Raw genomic sequence first — 18,183 nt, 5'->3', positions numbered from 1 at the left:
TTTGTGGCTCTTCTCTGGATGCTTTCCAATGTCTCAAAATATTTTTGTACTGGTCACCACAACACAAAACTGGTCTTATTACAGTACCATACATTGAAAAATGATTAAGCTTTTCTTTGAGTTTTCTACCATGCTTTTCTTCCCAAATGAACATTATGTCAACTTTGTTTTAGGCCAGCACAGTTTCAAATTTGTCGTTCCTTCCTCACTTTTTATATGGTCTATCACTTTCCGGATATATAGTTCTAGAATGATTGAGAATCCTAACCTGTTTTATGATCAAAGACAAGAAGAACTACACTAGAACATTAGAACAGTAGAACAAGGATTTCTAAAAGGAATCCCTGAATCCAGAACACAACCAGAAATTCACGCATCTTTCCCTGCCAGGTGAAACTTACAAAATTTTAAAAGGAAGCCGGAATGGTTCCTTCTGAAAACGTGGGACACTGGAGGACATAAGAGTTGCCAGGGGTAAATTCCCACCAATAATGAGATCACCAGGCCTGTAATAGTTCCATTTTCCATAAGGCTTGAACAAATTCCTCAACACACATACAGTTTGCCTCCTCTTAGCAGCAGTTGGAGGAGAGAGGCAGAAGAGCAGCAGCAGGAGAGGCAGCCCAGTCATTCTTGTCCTTCCTAAGTCAGAAATCAAGATTCGTGCAGAAGCTGAATTGCAGGCATGAACAAAGAGAAAAGTAAGGATAGCTGAGTCTCAACAAACCCAAGAATGACTCTTTTCAAAACAAGCTAATTTGTCATATCCTGCCCCTAGTGGAAGACTTTGGAACATATTTTCAAAGCAGCTTTTATCCTGGAATAATTTGGAGGACAGAAATCCAGAGGGATACATTAAGAATTACTCTTCTGACAATTGCAAAGAAAAGGAATCCTCCTACTCACTCAGCGATAGATTTTATTTATAAACCAGAATGAAGAAAAACATGTTTGTGTCCCTTGTTGTTAATACCTAGTGCAGATAGACTTGAGAGTCAAGGTGAAGTTGAGTATTTGACCTACATCAAATTGAACCCCTGGAAACAAGATGGAGTTTCATCTGAGCCATAGTTTGTTTGGATAGTATTGAGTGCTAGTGGGGCAGAGTGGCTCAAAACAGTGAGTGGTATTCTAGTAAGTTTGAACAATCATTCCAAAATTTATACCAAATAACTGATTTACTTATACTTGTCAGGGGTAAAATTAGAAATTAATTTCTCCCATAGAAGTTAAAATTAGGTAGCAAGATCTCACAAGATGTTAATACTAGTTTAAAGTAGTTGAAATCAGAAAAAGTGTTATGCTATATTTTTCTGATAAAGAAATTTTGTCCCAATACCTGAAAAGTTGTTGGATATGAAGGGAGGACCAATATTGGGACTTAGCCAGTTTTAAAATAAACAGGAAAAAATGCTGGTTTAAAATAGGACTAAAGATTATGAATTTTTGATAAAGATATCACATTTTAAGGTGATGTAAAAGGTCAGATACCTCGAGGTGACTCTTACAACTACAACATTTACACTTTTTTGAGTGTAATTATGCTGAAGGTTTTTACCAGACTGTTTTTTATTCCAGACTCTACCAGTAGTGGTGCTGATATTTCATTGAAACAATGGCAAAAGGCTATTTCTAGGTTTACATGGAAAATATGGAATGGAATGGAATGGAATGGAATAGAATAGAATAGAATAGAATAGAATAGAATAGAATAGAATAGAATAGAATAGAATAGAATAGAATAGAATAGAATAGAATTTTTTTATTGGCCAAGTGTGATTGGACACACAAGGAATTTGTCTTGGTGCATATGCTCTCAGTGTACATAAAAGAAAAGATACATTTGTCAAGAATCATAAGGTACAACACTTAATGATAGTCATAGGGTACAAATAAGCAATCAGGAAGCAATATCGATCTAAATTGGAAGAATACAAGCAACAAAGTTACAGTCATACAGTCATAAGTGGAAGGAGATGGGTGATGGGAACGATGAGAAGATTAATAGTAGTGCAGACTTAGTAACTAGTTTGACAGTGTTGAGGGAATTATTTGTTTAGCAGAGTGATGGTGTTCGGGGAAAAACTGTTCTTGTGTCTAGTTGTTCGGGTGTGCAATGCAGGAGTGTAGGAGTTGAAACAGTTTATGTCCAGGATGTGAGGGGAATTGTTGCAAGATTGGTAAACCAGTGGTGGGTTGCCCCCGGTTCAAACTGGTTCACAAGAACCGATAGTAAAACCAGTAAGAAGCTCTGCCCACTGACCCAGACGTCATCAGGAAGCCTCTGCATATGCAGAGTGCGGCCCCATTGCGAACTGGTAGTAAAGGTAAGTAGAACCCACCTGTGTGGTAAACCCTTACCAGGGCCGGATTTAGATGAAAAGAGGCCCTAGGCTATTCCACTTATGAGGCCCTTTCACCTATAGTGAAAGTGTAATTTTAATTTTGCTAACAATTTGAATGTAGGCCCCTCTTGATCTTGAGGCCCTAGGCTGAAGCCTAGTTAGCCTATAGGAAAATCCGGCCCTGACCCTTACTAGGTGTCTCTGCAGCCCAACAATGGAACCAATTTCCTAAAGCAGAAATGTAAAATGTTTAGAGATACTTCAGGTCTCTCATACATAGATTCTTACTGAGGATTTTTTAAAATGTCATCAGGTTGTTTTTGACTCCTAGTAAACACCTAGATAAGGGACACGGTGGTTCAATGAGCTTGTCAATCGAAAGGTCGGCAGTTCAGCAGTTTGAATCCCTAGTGCTGTGGAACGGAGTGAGGTCCCATTACTTGTCCCAGCTTCTGCCAATCTAGCAGTTCGAAAGCATATAAAAAATGCAAGTAGAAAAATAGGGGCCACCTTTGGTGGGAAGGTAACAGTGTTCTGTGTGCCTTTGGCATGACGACAGAGACGTCTTCAGACAGTGCTAACTGCTCGGAGATGAGCACTGCCCCCTAGAGTCAGGAACGACTAGCACATATGTGTGAGGGGAACCTTTACCTTAAATACCTAGATTTTCTTGATGGTTTACTGCAGTGTACTGTCTACCTTACATGTTTCAAAGGACAAGTTCAAAAAAATGGAAAGAGGGACACTTAACTAAGGCAGAATATCAGCAGATAGCCCAAAGCTGCAAAATGAAGTCAGGAGAGAGAAGGCTCAGAATGAATAAAGACAAAAGTCAAAGAGAATAATAAGAAAACTTTCTTTCAAAATATAAATAATGAGAAAAAGATCAAAGATTTTTGTTTCTTATCATATTTTCCCTACAATTCAGATCGGGTCTTAGTAGGATAATGTAGCATTTTGGAAAAAAAATACAAGTCAAAAGAGCAGCTCCAGAGGCCAAAATGGAGAAAATCTCCACGGCCACCATGGACTTCCCTTTGGTGCTCAGGTAGGTGGGGAGGAAGGTGATCCAAACACTGCAGAAGACCAGCATGCTAAAAGTAATGAACTTGGCTTCATTAAAACTATCAGGCAATTTCCTAGCCAGAAAGGCCACAGTGAAACAGATGAGGGCCAAAAAACCCAGGAAGGCAAGGACAGTGTAAAACATTGAAGCTGAGCCTTCATTACATTCCAAGATGGTCTCTCCAAACAAGGAGTGGAAGTCCAAGTTTAGAAATGGAGGAGAGGTTCCCAGCCAGGTGGCACAAAGAAGTGCTTGGACCAGGGGACACACTATGACAATGGAGTTGGTCAGTGGTTTTCCTAAGAGTTTCCTTGTTTTGTTTCCTGGCTTGGTGGCCATGAAGGCCAGAACCACCATGACAGTTTTTGCCAGAACAGAGGAAACTGCAAGGGAAAAGAGAATGGCAAAGGCAGTTTGTCGGAAGAGACAGGTGAGCTTCCTGGGTCGACCAATGAAAAGGAAGGAGCAGAGGAAGCAGAGCAAGAGGGAGACCAGGAGGATGTATGTCAGATCTCGATTGTTGGCCTTGACGATTGGTGTGTCACGATGCTTATGGAAAATTGCTAGGACTGCCAATGTGATCAAAGAGAGAGAAAGAGTGAGAGATGCTAAAGAGTATCCCAGAGTGTCTTGATAGGCAAGGAAGTGGATCTTCTTCGCAATGCATTGGTCCTTGTCCATGTTGGGATATTGGTCTTCTGGGCAGGAGTCACAGCGGGCTGCATCTGAAATGAAGAGTCTTTGTCTAAATATTTCTAGAGCAAGCATAGTAAGAATTATACCTCTTGCCTCACATCTCAGATATGACTCCTTTCCACATCTATCAATTCAATAAGAAAGGACACCCTGGGCAGCTTATCCTGCCCTGTAAAAATCAACTCGTTTTTTGTTCAAAATAAACCTGGAGGATCAATTGTTCAGATATTGAGATCTCTGTCTCTGTAATCACCTGTACCAAATTTTGCAACTTTTTTCCGAGGGAGAGAAGGGTTGGCACTTGATTTTCCCTCCACTTTGTAATGGAAGCCTAAGAAGATTGACTGCTCTCTCCATCAGGAATCCTGCTTTTTGCTGCTTAGCTTCATCATCATTCGGAGTGTTATAAAATCATAAGGTAACACACAAATGCACACAAACCAGGGGTGAAATAATACAAAATTGGAACACCCAACCACATTGTACTATACATTCAGGGAAATGATCATAGTTGCTTTTCCTATTGGTATGTGATTAGAGGAATGGAAAAGAGAGCAAGAAATCTGCAAATTTTTGTCTTGAATGCACCTTGTAAATTTGGGGAAGAGAGCAATCTTGCCAATCCTAGTTCCTCAGAAATGGGAAATTAGGCTGGTGGGGGCACAACAATTTGCATCTCTGTTGTGAAGCATGTCAGACCTACCACAAATCACCAAAATCACTTAATATTTTAATATATTGAATGGTTTCCCTGAACGTGAAAGATCTACATTTGAAGATTGCTCTACCTGTCTGATTAGAAATGGTGCCTTCTGGACAAGGGTCACATTTGTAGCAGCAAACCTGCTCACCCTCTGGAACTCTTCTCCTCTCTCCTGCCTGGCACCTCTTCATGCCACACCTGGCAAAGGGCACCTTCTAAAAGACAAAAGATAAAAGATTGAGATGGCCTATTTGATGGTCATGCATCATTTAATTTCCCCCTTGAAAGCTCTATCTTCAAAAGGTCTTTAGAAGAACAGGTTCACCATCATGAAACATCAACCAGAAGAGTTCCTGGAGATTTGAAACCAGTGGCACAACCAGCTAACCAATTGATGTTTGGGACTGGCACTTATCTCATGATGAAAAGAAGGATGAGGGCTCACATGTTAGCAGTGTTCCAATATCTCAGGAGCTGCCACAAAGAAGGGGGAGTCAATTTATTCTCCAAAGCACTTGAAGGCAGGAGAAGAAGCAATGGGTGGAAACTAATCAAGGAGAGAAGCAACCTAGAACTAAGGAGAAATTCTCTTCTCTTCTCTTCTCTTCTCTTCTCTTCTCTTCTCTTCTCTTCTCTTCTCTTCTCTTCTCTTCTCTTCTTTAAAAGCCTTGGTGGCACAGTGGTTAAAGTGCAACTTTTCCAACCGACAACAGTTCAATTCTCCCCTCTTCAAAGTTGACTCAGCCTTCCATCCTTCTGACTCTGTAAACAGCTTAGAGATGGCTATAAAGCACTATGAAGTGGTACATAAGCCTAAGTGCTATTGCTATTGCTAAAGGTACTCCCCACTTATTGAACCTAATTGAGGCACTAAACTTGGGCGTCCTCCTGGATGCACGGCTGTCTTTAGAAGAGCATATGAGGGCTGTGGCCAGAGGGGCTTTTTATCAGGTTTGCCTGATCTGCCAGTTGTGTCCCTTTCTGGATCGGGATGCCTTAGTCACAGTCACTCATGCTCTCGTCACATCCTGCCTGGACTACTGTAATGCTCTCTACATGGGGCTCCCCTTGAGGAGCACCCGGAGGCTTCAGCTGGTCCAGAATGCGGCCGCACGGGTGGTTATGAGGGCGACTCGGCGCTCCCATGCAACACATCTCCTGCGCGAGCTGCACTGGCTCCCGGTGGTCTTCCGGGTGTGCTTCAAGGTATTGGTTACACCTTTAGAGCGCTCCATGGCTTAGGACCCGGGTATTTACGAGACCGCCTTCTGCCACCGATAGCCTCCCACCGACCAGTGCGCTCCCACAGAGAGGGCCTCCTCAGGGTGCCGTCGGTCAAACATGTTGACTTGTGGCCCCCAGGGGGAGAGCCTTCTCTGTGGGGGCACCTACACTCTGGAATGAGCTGTCCCCGGAGATACGGAGGATCCCGGATCTTTGCACTTTTCGCCGTTCCCTAAAGACGTTTTTATCCCAGCAAGCCAGATTGGCCTAACTCTTTTAAATTGTTTTAATTCTTAAATTGTTAATTATCGGTCTTAATATAGGGGTGTTTTAATTGTGGGCCAAATTAATTTAATTGGATTTTAATACTGTTTTTAAATTTTGTATTTCTTGTGTTTTATCTGTTGGCTGTTAACCACCCGAGTCCTTCGGGAAAAGGATGGTATATAAATATAAATAAATAAATAAATAAATAAATAAATAAATAAATAAATAAATAAATAAATAAATAAATAAATAAATAAATAAATAAATAACCCTTGAGCCACAGTGTAGCCGAAAGCTTTAAATGTCCCAGCATTGTAGCAAAGCATGAAGCACCTTCTGCTCCAGCATAGCCTCAAAGTGTAAAGCCCCCAGCCATCCCAGCGAGAGTCATGGTGCAAAGACCCAACTGCATCCACCATCATCACCCTACAGTTTAAGTGCCTGCAATTATCTGCTCCCTCAGCTGACCTGCACCATATTTTTTCTCCTGAGGAAGCAAGCCCAGCCAGGCCATTTCGGAGGAAACTGTGGTCTACATGAGGCTTTTTCACAAGGAATAAACCACCATGAGTGACCTTGGGAAGAAAGCTCTATGCATGTCTAGGAGAACATGAACCTTTTTCTGAATTCAGGACATTTCCTTCCAGCCCACCTTTTTGGCCCAGATGATTGCATTGGAGTTGATGGTAAAATCCTGGCCTTGGGAAACCCCGGGATCCATTTGCCCGACTTTCATGTGGACAAAAGATTGATTGGGGAGGAAAATCCAGTTGAGAAGATCATAGTGAGCAGACATGGGTCCATTTTCTAAGAATGAGACTTCATTTCCAGCACTGTTATTGAACCTGACATTCTTCAAATAGGCAAGAAGCTGAAAGAAAAGAGACCCTTGGAAAGTGGAGTAATTAAAAATGAGACATCATGGATACTATCATTCTCTGCTGACCATCAACTTAGGAGATAATTGCCAATCTTTAACGTTAGATTGGGGTATAACTGAGTGATCGGGAACAGCGTGAAATCATAGGTATCTCGTATTGGAGAATTAGAGATTGACCCCAACATTTCAAAAATACTCTATTATCATGTGTTTTTTCTGGCTTCCTCAACTTCACTTAAAATAGTATAATTATTAGATATAAATATTTTAATGCCCCATTCCAGGTACAATTCTAAGGTAAAGGTAAAGGTTCCCCTTGCACATATGTGCTAGTCGTTCCTGACTCTAGGGGGTGGTGCTCATCTCCGTTTCAAAGCCAAAGAGCCAGCAGTGTCTGAAGATGTCTCCCTGGTCATGTGGTTGGCAAGACTCAACGCCAAAGGTGCATGGAACGCTGTTCCCTTCCCACCAACGGTGGTCCCTATTTTCTTACTTGCATTTTTTATGTGCTTTCGAACTGCTAGTTTGGCAAAAGCTGAGACAAGTAAAGGGAGCTCACCCCGTTATGCGGCACTAGGGATTTGAACCGCTGACCTGCCAATCTTTCGATCGACAAGCTCAGCGTCTTATCCACTGACCCACCACATCCCTTTTGATGCAATTCTATACCTGCTGAAATTTGTATGCTTCCATTTTTAATCAAACCATTAACATATTTTATCATATTTTAATAACTGCTATTTGTTTGCTGCTTGCTATTTAATAATTTATTTTGTTTTCAGATATAGGTATAAGGGTGACATGGATATATTGAATAAATTAAGCAAGAAATTGTCCATGGAAAGTTCTAAGGATCTGTGGACTGGGTAAAATTCAGAGAAATTACCTGCCATGACTGGACATTTGTGATCCTTTTTCCAAGCCTCATCATGGCTGATTGTGCTCCTGATCCACGCATGGCATGTAAAGCGTGTGCCACAGCATAAAGAGCATTGTAGATATTGTAACTTTCGCCTGTCATGCTTGTTTCAAACATGTAAGATGGCACATCCTTTAAATTCTCCTTTCCCGTACATTGTTTTTCCCCCTTTTTAAGTCTCACTCCTGGTTTCTGGATCTTGCAGCCAAAAATCCTTTCCCACCAGAGAGGGAGAAAGGGGTCTCCTTGAGGGTTCAAGGGGTCTAAAGATAGAAGAACATGCCTGAATTCTGGGATATCATGGCTGTGATCCCTGAAATGCAATGTACCATGGAAAGGCTTTAGATACTTCAACATTTTGTGAGATGCGCTTATTTCCCAATGAGAAGTCAGGATCCAAACAATTCTAACTGCAAAATTGCTGCTCCTTTCCAAATGATAAAGAGAAATATATATAGTTTTAATACACTTGGATTCTCCAAATACAATAATCACCTCAGCTTTATTCCACGTTGGGATTAAAGAACGACATTTGTTCACTGAAAAGGCAACAGATACAGATTCTAACAGGTGAGTGAAGGCCAGGCAGATCTCCTTCTCCTTCAACATCGGCCTCAGAGTTGAGATGAAAAGTTCTCCATTGTCATTTTCAGGGGCCACCAGCCCAACCCAGTTCCACTGGAAATGCAGGAGCAGCCGGACTAAACCCACATACTGAGGAAGTTCATTGGGGCTGATCCGGAAAAAGGAAGGGAACACAGTTCTGTCTTCCTGAGTGAACTTGAGGACGTGAAAACCGAGCTGCAGAAAAGGAGAGTTGTCACAGTTTTTTATGACGTTATTATATCCTCCTGTTAATACTCAGTATTAGTAGCTTTCTGCTCTGCTTGTTCAATTGATTCACTTTGAACGGAGTGAAAGGCTCCCAGTTACAATTACAAATTTGGATTTCAACAGGTGTGTGAAGATCATGCAGCTCAATGCTTTTTCTTTGCTATGTATAAAAAAAGATTGGTTTATTCTACAAGTGTAAAAGATAAAGGAAAAGGTTCCCCTTGCACATATGCAAGTCGTTCCTGACTCTAGGGGGCAGTGCTCATCTCCGTTTCAAAGCTGAAGAATCAGCACAGTCCGAAGATGTCTTCATGGTCATGTGGTCGGCATGACTCAATGCCAAAGGCGCACAGAAAGCTGTTCCCTTCCCACCAAAGGTGGTCCCTATTTTTCTACTTGCATTTTTTTACCTGCTTTCGAACTGCTAGGTTGGCAGAAGCTGGGAGCTCACCCTGTTATGTGGCACTAGGGATTCGAACTGCTGAACTGCTGACCTTTCGATCGACAAGCTCAGCGTCTTAGCCACTGAGCCACCTCTCCCTTTTCTAGAAGTGTACTTTTCACTAATAAGTATAGTTTTTATTTTTATCTATCTCGTCACTTTAACTGAGCTCAGTTTCCCTGTGACCAGATGGCTGTAGCTAAACTGCATCTTTGGATGTCAGGTCTGCCATCTTTGGCCTGGCGCCTCACTGGCATCCTGTCATCAATGGCTGTGGGGTAGAGTGGTGGGCATGGGGAAGCAAATGGGCAATAAACTCCTGTGAGTAATTGATGAGAAATAGGGAGCGGGGGAATGACAGCTTGACGAAGAACAGAGAAGCTCAGAACCAGTTTGTGCCAGCCCTCAGGGACATGCACCCTGAGAAAGAATGTGAATTACCCCAAACAACTCAGCGCTCGCAAATCACCTAGGTGAACCTTCATTGGCCGAAGACAAACTGGTCATGGAGGGAGGGCAGGGACGAGGTCCTGATTTTCCTCAAGTAACTTTGGCTTCATTTTTGACTTCTGTGTGTGCTTATGCTTTGTGCTTGCTCTATACTGGTACCCTACATGACCCCTTTACCTGTGTGACCTTGAAGATGCTGAAGATGGAGGCCATCTGCCTTGAGTATTGGGAGTTGACATCTCCAACAACAGAGAGCAATGTATCCTGCTTGTCACATTTGTAAGCTGGAACCATTCGGCGTCGTGTGGACAGAAGAGAGAGGCTGTTCCAGGAAATCCTCCTAACAGTCTCCTTATTGTCATAAATATGGAGGCCGAGTGTGATGTTGGGAAGCAGAACCAAATCCTTGTTGATTTTTGTGGCTGCATGTACCAAGGCCAGAATTAGCGGATAATTCTTGAATTCAATGCTGTAATGAGAAAACATTAGGAAATATTAGAGAGAACATTTTGGGTGCTAAGGGAGGTTGCCTTTCCTTAAGTGTGTTTGTAGGGGTGCTCTCCCAGACTTTGAGGTGGTGAATATATTTGTTGTGTGTCCTTGGACAAGAAAATGTGATTAAGAAGATTGTGTGGATGGACCATCCTCGTGAAACCATGGTCCATGTAGAGAGCGGCTGAGACGTTTACAGATTTACAATCCTAAACAGCCATGACTCATCCACATGAGAAATATCTTTAATAGATTTGGCTGTTTGATTATCCTTTTAAAGAGTACCATATTTTTTTGAGTATAAGACGCTCCAGAGTATAAGACACACCTTATTTTGGGGGGGAGGAAAATAAGGAAAAAAATTCTGTTTGAGAGGCTGCATTTGCAGCATCCAAAAGCACCAAAAGCTTTGTTTGAGAGGATGTGTGGAGGCCAAAGGGTGGGGGCTGGTGGTTGTGTGGGGCTACATTGAGTGTATAAGACACACCCAAATTTTCATCCTCTTTTCCAGGGTGGAAAAGTGTGTCTTATACGGTATTTCAGCTCTGGGAACCACTCTGTTCATAATACTCAACTGAAGGCAACAAGATTGATTAGCTATCCACTGTAACTAGATTTGCCTTTTCTTTGAGTTTTCCAGCATGATTTTTTTCTCCAAATAAATAATAGAAATGACCTTTTTCACTAAGCCAGCACAGTTTCTGACACATATACCCTTCCTCACTTATTGTGCTGTTTATCATCCTCCTGAAGAAACTGGAACATTCTACCCTATTTTATAAGAAGGTTTCTTTATCCAGGAAAGCACCAAGGCTTCTAAACTGCAACAGAACCTGAAAACATCAGTAGAATAATAATTTATGTTTTTAAATTACATTCTCCTCAGACAGGGTCTCATCACTTTTCCATTGTTGCACAAATACAATTCTGGCTGCTGTTAACATATGCAAAATCAAATATGCAGTCTTTTTATCATATTTTGCTGGTAGACGGCCCAGCAAAAATATCTCTGGTTTCAGATTAATATGTAGTTTTATCATTTTTTTCCAGCCATGTCTGTATTTTTATCCAATATTTTCTAGCTCTTGGGCATGAACACCACATGTGATATTATTAGATTGTGCAGAAATGGATAGATTAACACTTGCTATTAAGGATAAAGAAGAAACAGAATATTTTTTGATATGGGACACATTTTATCAATGGCTCGATAATAGAAACAGAGGTTAGAAAGGAAGAGATATAAAGGGAAGAAATGGTACAAAGGAGTCGTTAAAAAAGAATATGATGTTAAATGTTAAATATTAAGGTTATTATATCCTTATGTTATATTTTTAATATGATGGTGATGACTAAATATAATGAAGATGTATAAATATGACTATCAAAATATAACTGTACCCAGAATACACACTTTTTGATGAAAATTGAGTGTTATATAAATAAAAAAAATAAAATATGGGGGGGGAAAGAATATTAATTTATGAAAGTTGTCTCCTGAATCCCCAAATGCAGAAACTCTTCGAATATACTCCCTTCTGAGTAAAACATACCTTTTTGTAATTCCTGTCTTTGATGGCTGATGGTGAAACTCTATCATTTCAAAGAGAGCAAACTTTTCCAGGAGCAAATTCCCCCCAATAATGAGATCTCCAGGCTTGTAATAGTCCTCCACAGTTCGCAGAGGGTTCCTCGCTACACATACAGTTTGCATAATCTTATGAGCTGTTGAAGACAGTAGCCAAAAGAGAAAGAGCAGGATAGCCAGCCCATTCATATTTCTGACTTCCTTCTTAGACCATAAATCAAAGTTTGTTGAGAAGCTCCCAGTTCTTCTTGGGAGAGCTCAGACTTTATTTCATTTAGACAGGTTTTGCCTTGGAAGACTTTTGTGGGTAAAAATCTGTGGGGGATACATTATGAATTACTGTACTTCTGATAATTGCAAGGAAGACTAACATCCTACCCACTTAGCAATAGCTTTCCTACATGTACCAGAAGGGGAAAAACATGTTGGTGGTCTCTTGTTCTTCAAGCAGATGGAATTGAGGGTCACGGTCCAGGTGGGATTTGGCCTACCTGAAACCCCTGAGCAACTGCACCCAAGATGGAGTGTGGCCTATGCCTGATTTTTTTTTTTTCATATAGGGCTAAGCATAGTGATGAGTTGTAGCCTTCTAAACTGATCAATAATGCAGGTGTTTGTAGAAGAAGGGTTTTATTGATTCTTTCATGGTTAGGGATGATATAGAAGCTCATTTCTCTTATACATCTTACAAATAGTGAATGGGGTATTCACAATATAAGGCTAATTTAAACTCTGCACCGGAAGTGTCTGTGGAGATTCTCAATCATCCAGGTCATGGTTGTCCCAAAGGTGCTTTTTCAGGAGGCAACTGGACTTTCTTGTTTTTCTTTGAAGATGTTTCACTTCATTGGAAGAGCTTCATGACCAGACCGGTTTAGCTATACAATTTGGGATGAACACCCTTGGAATGGTGTGGGAATAAGGAATGGATTTCCAGAGGAAAAAATTGCAGACTGCAGGAACCAGGAGCACCACTCAGGTGACACAGATAAACCTTCAAGTGCTTCAATGACCCTTTAAAAGGATGCAAATAATCAGCTGTCTGAAAGGAATATAAATCCTTCCATTCCCCACTATCCTGTCAGGGCTGAAGAAGCTTCTTGGAGGAGAAGCGACAAGTTTTCAAAAGAAAGAAGAAGAAAGTCCAGTTGCCTCCTGAAAAAACACCTTTGGGACAACTATGACCTGGATGACTGAGAATCTCTACAGACTATAGGTCTATCACTTTCCTGAGAGACCAATAGTGCTGATAGAAAAGGCACACCTTCAAAAATAAAAAATTAAACCCTAACCTTCACACTCCACTCCTTCAGGAAATGATTGATAAAAAGTTTTTGTCAGCGTTGCAATGCTGGCATAGAGAGGGAGCAGAGGAGAGCGAAAGATAAACTCTGAAACTTTTGCCTGATAAATCCCTCTGAAGCCTGGTTGTCGTGGAGAGAGGGGAGGGGGCACATTCCTGGGAAATGACGAGGAAAAGAAGTCTGAAGAATGACTTGGAAGACAGCCAATGAGAAGCAGAGATTTGGGGATCAGAAAGGGAGGGATTGGGAGGCAAAAGGTCAGTCTTGTCCACGCGGAGTCATGATCCGGTGGCTGAGCTCAATTAAAGAAAGATTTCCTTAAAGATGGGCAGTTTGGAAGTTCATTTAATTTTGAGATAGCACCACAGTCTGACAGTTTTATTGACAGGATGAAAGAGTAGCAGTAAAAAAGCTAGTCAGAAACCTGTTACATGTCTTGTTAGTGAGAGCAGTTTAGATCCAGAAACTCAGAGGTTTTGCTGAAAAAAATATAAATACCTTGCAACATATTGATCCCACCAAAAATGGCCAAAAAAGGTTAATACTATCATTTATTGAATGTCTTGCTTGATTCTGAAAGATCTACATTTGAAATCTGCTCTACCTGTCTGATTAGAAATGGTCCCTTCTGGACAAGGGGCACATTGGTAGCAGTAAACCTGCTTGCCCTCTGGAACTCTCCTCCTTTCTCTTGCATGGCACCTCTTCATGCCACACCTGGCAAAGGGCACCTTCTGAAAGAGAAAAGAGAAATGTTTGATATGGTGAATGAAAATGCTTTTTAAAAAATGTACTGCAAACTAGGGCATGCAAAACCTTTGCTAGACGAATTCTAGAATACAGCTCGTCTGTCTGGAACCCGCACTGTATATCGGACATTAATACAATTGAGCGAGTCCAGAGGTATTTCACAAGAAGAGTCCTCCACTCCTCTGCTCACAACAGAATACCTTATGCCACCAGGTTTGAAATTTTAGGCTTGGACAACCTAGAACTATGCCACCGTAGTTGGTGGGAGAAAGATTTCTGCTTGTGGGTTCAAAGGTCTAATGACAGGATGAAACGTCTGAATTCTGAGACATCCCCGGTATGATCCCTAAAATGCAAAGCTCCATGGAAGGGCTTTATAAGTTGCAATATGTTTTGAGATTTCCCTAGACTAAGTTTCCAATGGGAAGTTAAGATTCAAACTTTCTGAAAGGATATTTTTCCTGGTGGTTCAGACAGATGCACAGCTACCTGAATGTATGCAATAATAGAGGAATCTCCATACAGAATAATCACTTCATGTTTAAGCCAGGCTTTGAAAATGTGAAGCAACTTTATCACTGCAATGTATTTATCATCAGATTTCAATGTTTCAGTGAAGGCCTTCTCCTCGAGCATCGGTGTCACAGATGAGATGAAACGTTTTCCAGTGTCATCTTCAGGGGCCAGAAGACCAACCCAGTTCCACTGGAAATGCAGGAGCAGCTGAACTAAACCCACATATTGAGGAAATTCATTCTGATTAACTTGGAAGAAGGAAGGATAAGCTGTTCCGCTTTCTCGAGAGAACTCAAAGCCAACACCAAGCTGGAGAAAGTGAGATTCATCTTTCAAAGACAAAGTAAACTTTTATGGTGACTTTAAAGGTTCCCATTGTGTTGTTTCCTGCCCCATCAGTCATGCTGACTCATTTTGAGTGGAAGGCTTAAACTTCTCCCCTTCTTAGCAAGAGCCATCAGTTACATATTTTGCCTGGCTGGGACAGGTCAGAAGCCAAGAACATAAACCATCAACGTGACACAGATAATAAATTGTACTGTTAGGTTGCCTATACTTTTATGAAGAATATGTTAGGAAGGAATTCTTCTTGGCAAGTAGAGAATTTCAGAAATATCTCATTATCTATCTCTTTGGTAGTCCTCGAGTTACGACCACAATTGAATCCAAAATTCATGTTGCTAAGTGAAACATTTGTTAAGTGAATTTTGCTCCATTTTACGACCTTTCTCGCCAAAATTGTTAAGTGAATCACTGCAGTTGTTAAGTTAGTAACATGGTTATTAAGTGAATCTGGCTTCCCCATCTGGCTTGCTTGTCAGAAGGTCACAAAAATTGATCCCATAACTCTAGGTAACCATCATAAATATGAGTCAGTTGCCAAGTGTCCAAGTGCCAAGCCCCAGAATTTTGATTAGATGACCATATAGCTGCTACAATGGTCGTAAGTGTGAAAACAGTCATAAGTCACTCTTTTCAGTGCCATTGTCACTTTGAATGGCCACTAAATGAACTGTTATAGGTTGAGAATTGCAATAAAAGTATTTCTTGACACATATAACATAAAAACAAATTCAATTATAGCACTAAGTCACATGCTCCTGCTGTGCCCCTCTCCCCACAAAAATCTTGGATTTTGAGTCTGGCTTCTGCATGTGCTTCTAACATACTCTTATCCAGTGGAGCCTCCTTACCTGTGCGACCTTGAAGATGCTGATGATGGAGGCCATCTGCCTTGAGGATTTGGAGTTGAGACCTCCGATGACAGAGAGCAGAGGGTCCTGTCTGTCACATTTATAACCAGGAATCATTTTGCTTCGAGTGGAGAGCAGGGAGAGGCAGTTTGAGAAAATTGATAGCTCAATCTGGACATTGCCATAGATGTGGAAGCCAAGTGTGACGTTGGGCAGGAGAACCAAAATCCTTGTTGACCTCTCTGACTGAAAATATCAAGGCTGGGAAGTGCTGATAGTACATGGATTTGTATCTAGGATGACAAAAATTATTAGGAAACATTACTAGATAGCTCAGGCTGGTCAGAGTTTGTCTTGCCTTTGTTGTTATTGTTGCTGTTGTTTTTGGGAGAAGCAAATCACAAATCTCATGCAAATGGTCAGCTGTCTGGAAGGAGTATAACTCATTCCATTCCACACCTCCAGTCAGAGCTGAAGAAGCTTCTTCGATGAGAAGTGAAACGTCTTCGCTTTGATGAGAAGTGAAGCAAAAGAGAAAAAACAGAAAATCCAGTTGCCTCTTGAAAAAGCACCTTTTTTTTTTTTAAAAAAAAAAATTGATTTATATGCCGCCCTTCTCCAGAGACTCAGAGCGGCTTACAATGCATTAAGCAATAGCCTTCATACTTTTGTATATTTTATACAAAGCTTATTGCCCCCACAAACTGGGTCCTCAATTTACCTACCTTAGAAAGGATGGAAGGCTGAGTCAACCTTGCGCCTGGTGAGATTCGAACTTACAGTAATTGCAAACAGCTGGAGTTAATCACAATGCATTAGTCTGCTGAGCTATCCAGGCTCCTTTGGGACAACCATGACCTGGATGACTGAGAATCTCCATAGACAAATCTCACTGGGTTATTTTAGAGAGAGAGGGGGGGGGATATAGATAGATGAAATAGATATAGATTATATATTTCATATATATATATATATATATATATATATATATATATATATATATATATATATATATATATATATATATATATATACATACATACATACATACATACATACATATATATATATATATATATATATATATATATATATAGGATGTTCCTTTATTAAAGTTGAATGGCTTAGTGAAAAAGGAGAAAAGCTTGTCTGTCCCTATCTCAGATAGCAATAGCAATAGTACTTTACAGTGTTTTTAACGCCCCCTCTAAGCAGTTAACAGAGTCAGCTTATTGCCCCCAACAATTTGGGTCCTCATTTTACCCACCTCGGAAGGATGGAAGGCTGAGTCAACCTTGAGCCTGGTGAGAGTTTGTCACGAGTGTTTTCAGAATTGCTGTAGCTACTTGATCAGTTACAAACAGTATGGATCCAATCAAGCCATCTCCTGTTTGCAATTAACTGCAAGCCTTCCCCGCCCTAGTTGATTGCAGATTAACTCCCCATATAAGCATAGACCTTTCTGCTTGCTATTTGGGCCTAGACGTTGTTTAGGCCTAGATGCAGAGCCAGTGCTGAAGCACCTGGACGCAGAGCCCAGAGCAGAGCTGCACAAGGGAGGAGAACTCAGCTAAGAAGTCCTGACGACTGCAACAGAGATAGCAGCAGAAAAGGAGCCGAAGAGCTGTGTAAAGATACTTCCACGGAGCTAGCTGCAACTGTGAGTTGAGATAGCTGGGAGCCTTTTGAAGTCTCCAATTTCGGCTTGCCTTTTGCTGAGTTGAAGCACGCAAGCCAACATCTGAACTGTTGCTGCTGTTGGAGCTACGATCGTGGGGAGAGCTGGACAGTTTCCCTCCCAGGAGCTTCAAGCCACGTTTGCTGATTGAATTGTTTTTCACAGGTGACTTTTAGCTGTGAAGCTTACGCTGCTGCCCTTCTACCACCTCGATGATGTATCGACACCGAAGCTGTTTAATGTCATGTTAGTTTTTTCTTATGGACTGTTTTGGTATTGTGGAGAGGAATTTAGGGAGATGGCCTGGCTTCATTTAACCAAGATAAGACTTTGTTGTTAATGTGCCTTTTTAAAGATATAGTGTTTTTTTAAACGTTTTGAAGTAAAGTATATTTTTATACAAGACTCCTCTGCTAGTTTTATTTCAGTCCTAGTGTGTTTGCTTGTGAGCTGGTTCACGGTTCAGGGACAAACCTCAACCCCATCCTGACAGATTTGAACTTGCAGTAATTGCAGGCAGCAGAAGTAGCCTGCAGTACTGCACACTATATACCCATTTCTTCTTCACTTTGCTCCAATGACTGTAATCCTTCCCAAGTAATCCTCTTGCATCCTAATCAATTTGGGTCTCTCTTGGAGCAGTTTCTTCAGATCTGGGGGTGGGGGTGGGGGTGGTTTGTTTTTGTTTTTTTTACAATTCCTCTACACTTATAACCCCTGTGCTAGATTCTAAGATGCTTCTCTTATCATCAAGAAGAGAACCAACCTAGAACTAAGGATAAATTTCCTCTCAGTGAGAACAATTAACCAGTGGAATGACTTGCCTCCAGAAGTTG

General features: G+C 41.1%; 1 protein-coding gene across 1 annotated transcript in view; it reads right to left on the bottom strand.

Annotated features, from left to right (window-relative positions):
• LOC117659042 (uncharacterized) overlaps positions 1 to 12,032 on the bottom strand; it is a 105,847-nt gene extending 93,815 nt beyond the window's left edge. The window contains exons 1-4 of the mRNA XM_087883577.1: positions 11,872 to 12,032; positions 10,004 to 10,295; positions 8,596 to 8,778; positions 6,954 to 7,172 (exon numbers count right to left, since the gene is read on the bottom strand). Of these exons, the coding sequence (XP_087739703.1) occupies positions 6,954 to 7,172; positions 8,596 to 8,778; positions 10,004 to 10,295; positions 11,872 to 12,032 (855 nt within the window). The remainder of the gene's footprint in view (positions 1 to 6,953; positions 7,173 to 8,595; positions 8,779 to 10,003; positions 10,296 to 11,871) is intronic.
• Positions 12,033 to 18,183: the final 6,151 nt, after the last annotated feature.

Source organism: Pantherophis guttatus, chromosome 1, assembly GCF_059756535.1.
Source record: "Pantherophis guttatus breed Tessera chromosome 1, ASM5975653v1, whole genome shotgun sequence".
Taxonomy (NCBI): domain Eukaryota; kingdom Metazoa; phylum Chordata; class Lepidosauria; order Squamata; family Colubridae; genus Pantherophis; species Pantherophis guttatus.
Note: the sequence above shows the minus strand (reverse complement) of the source record. Positions and strands in the feature narration are given on the sequence as shown.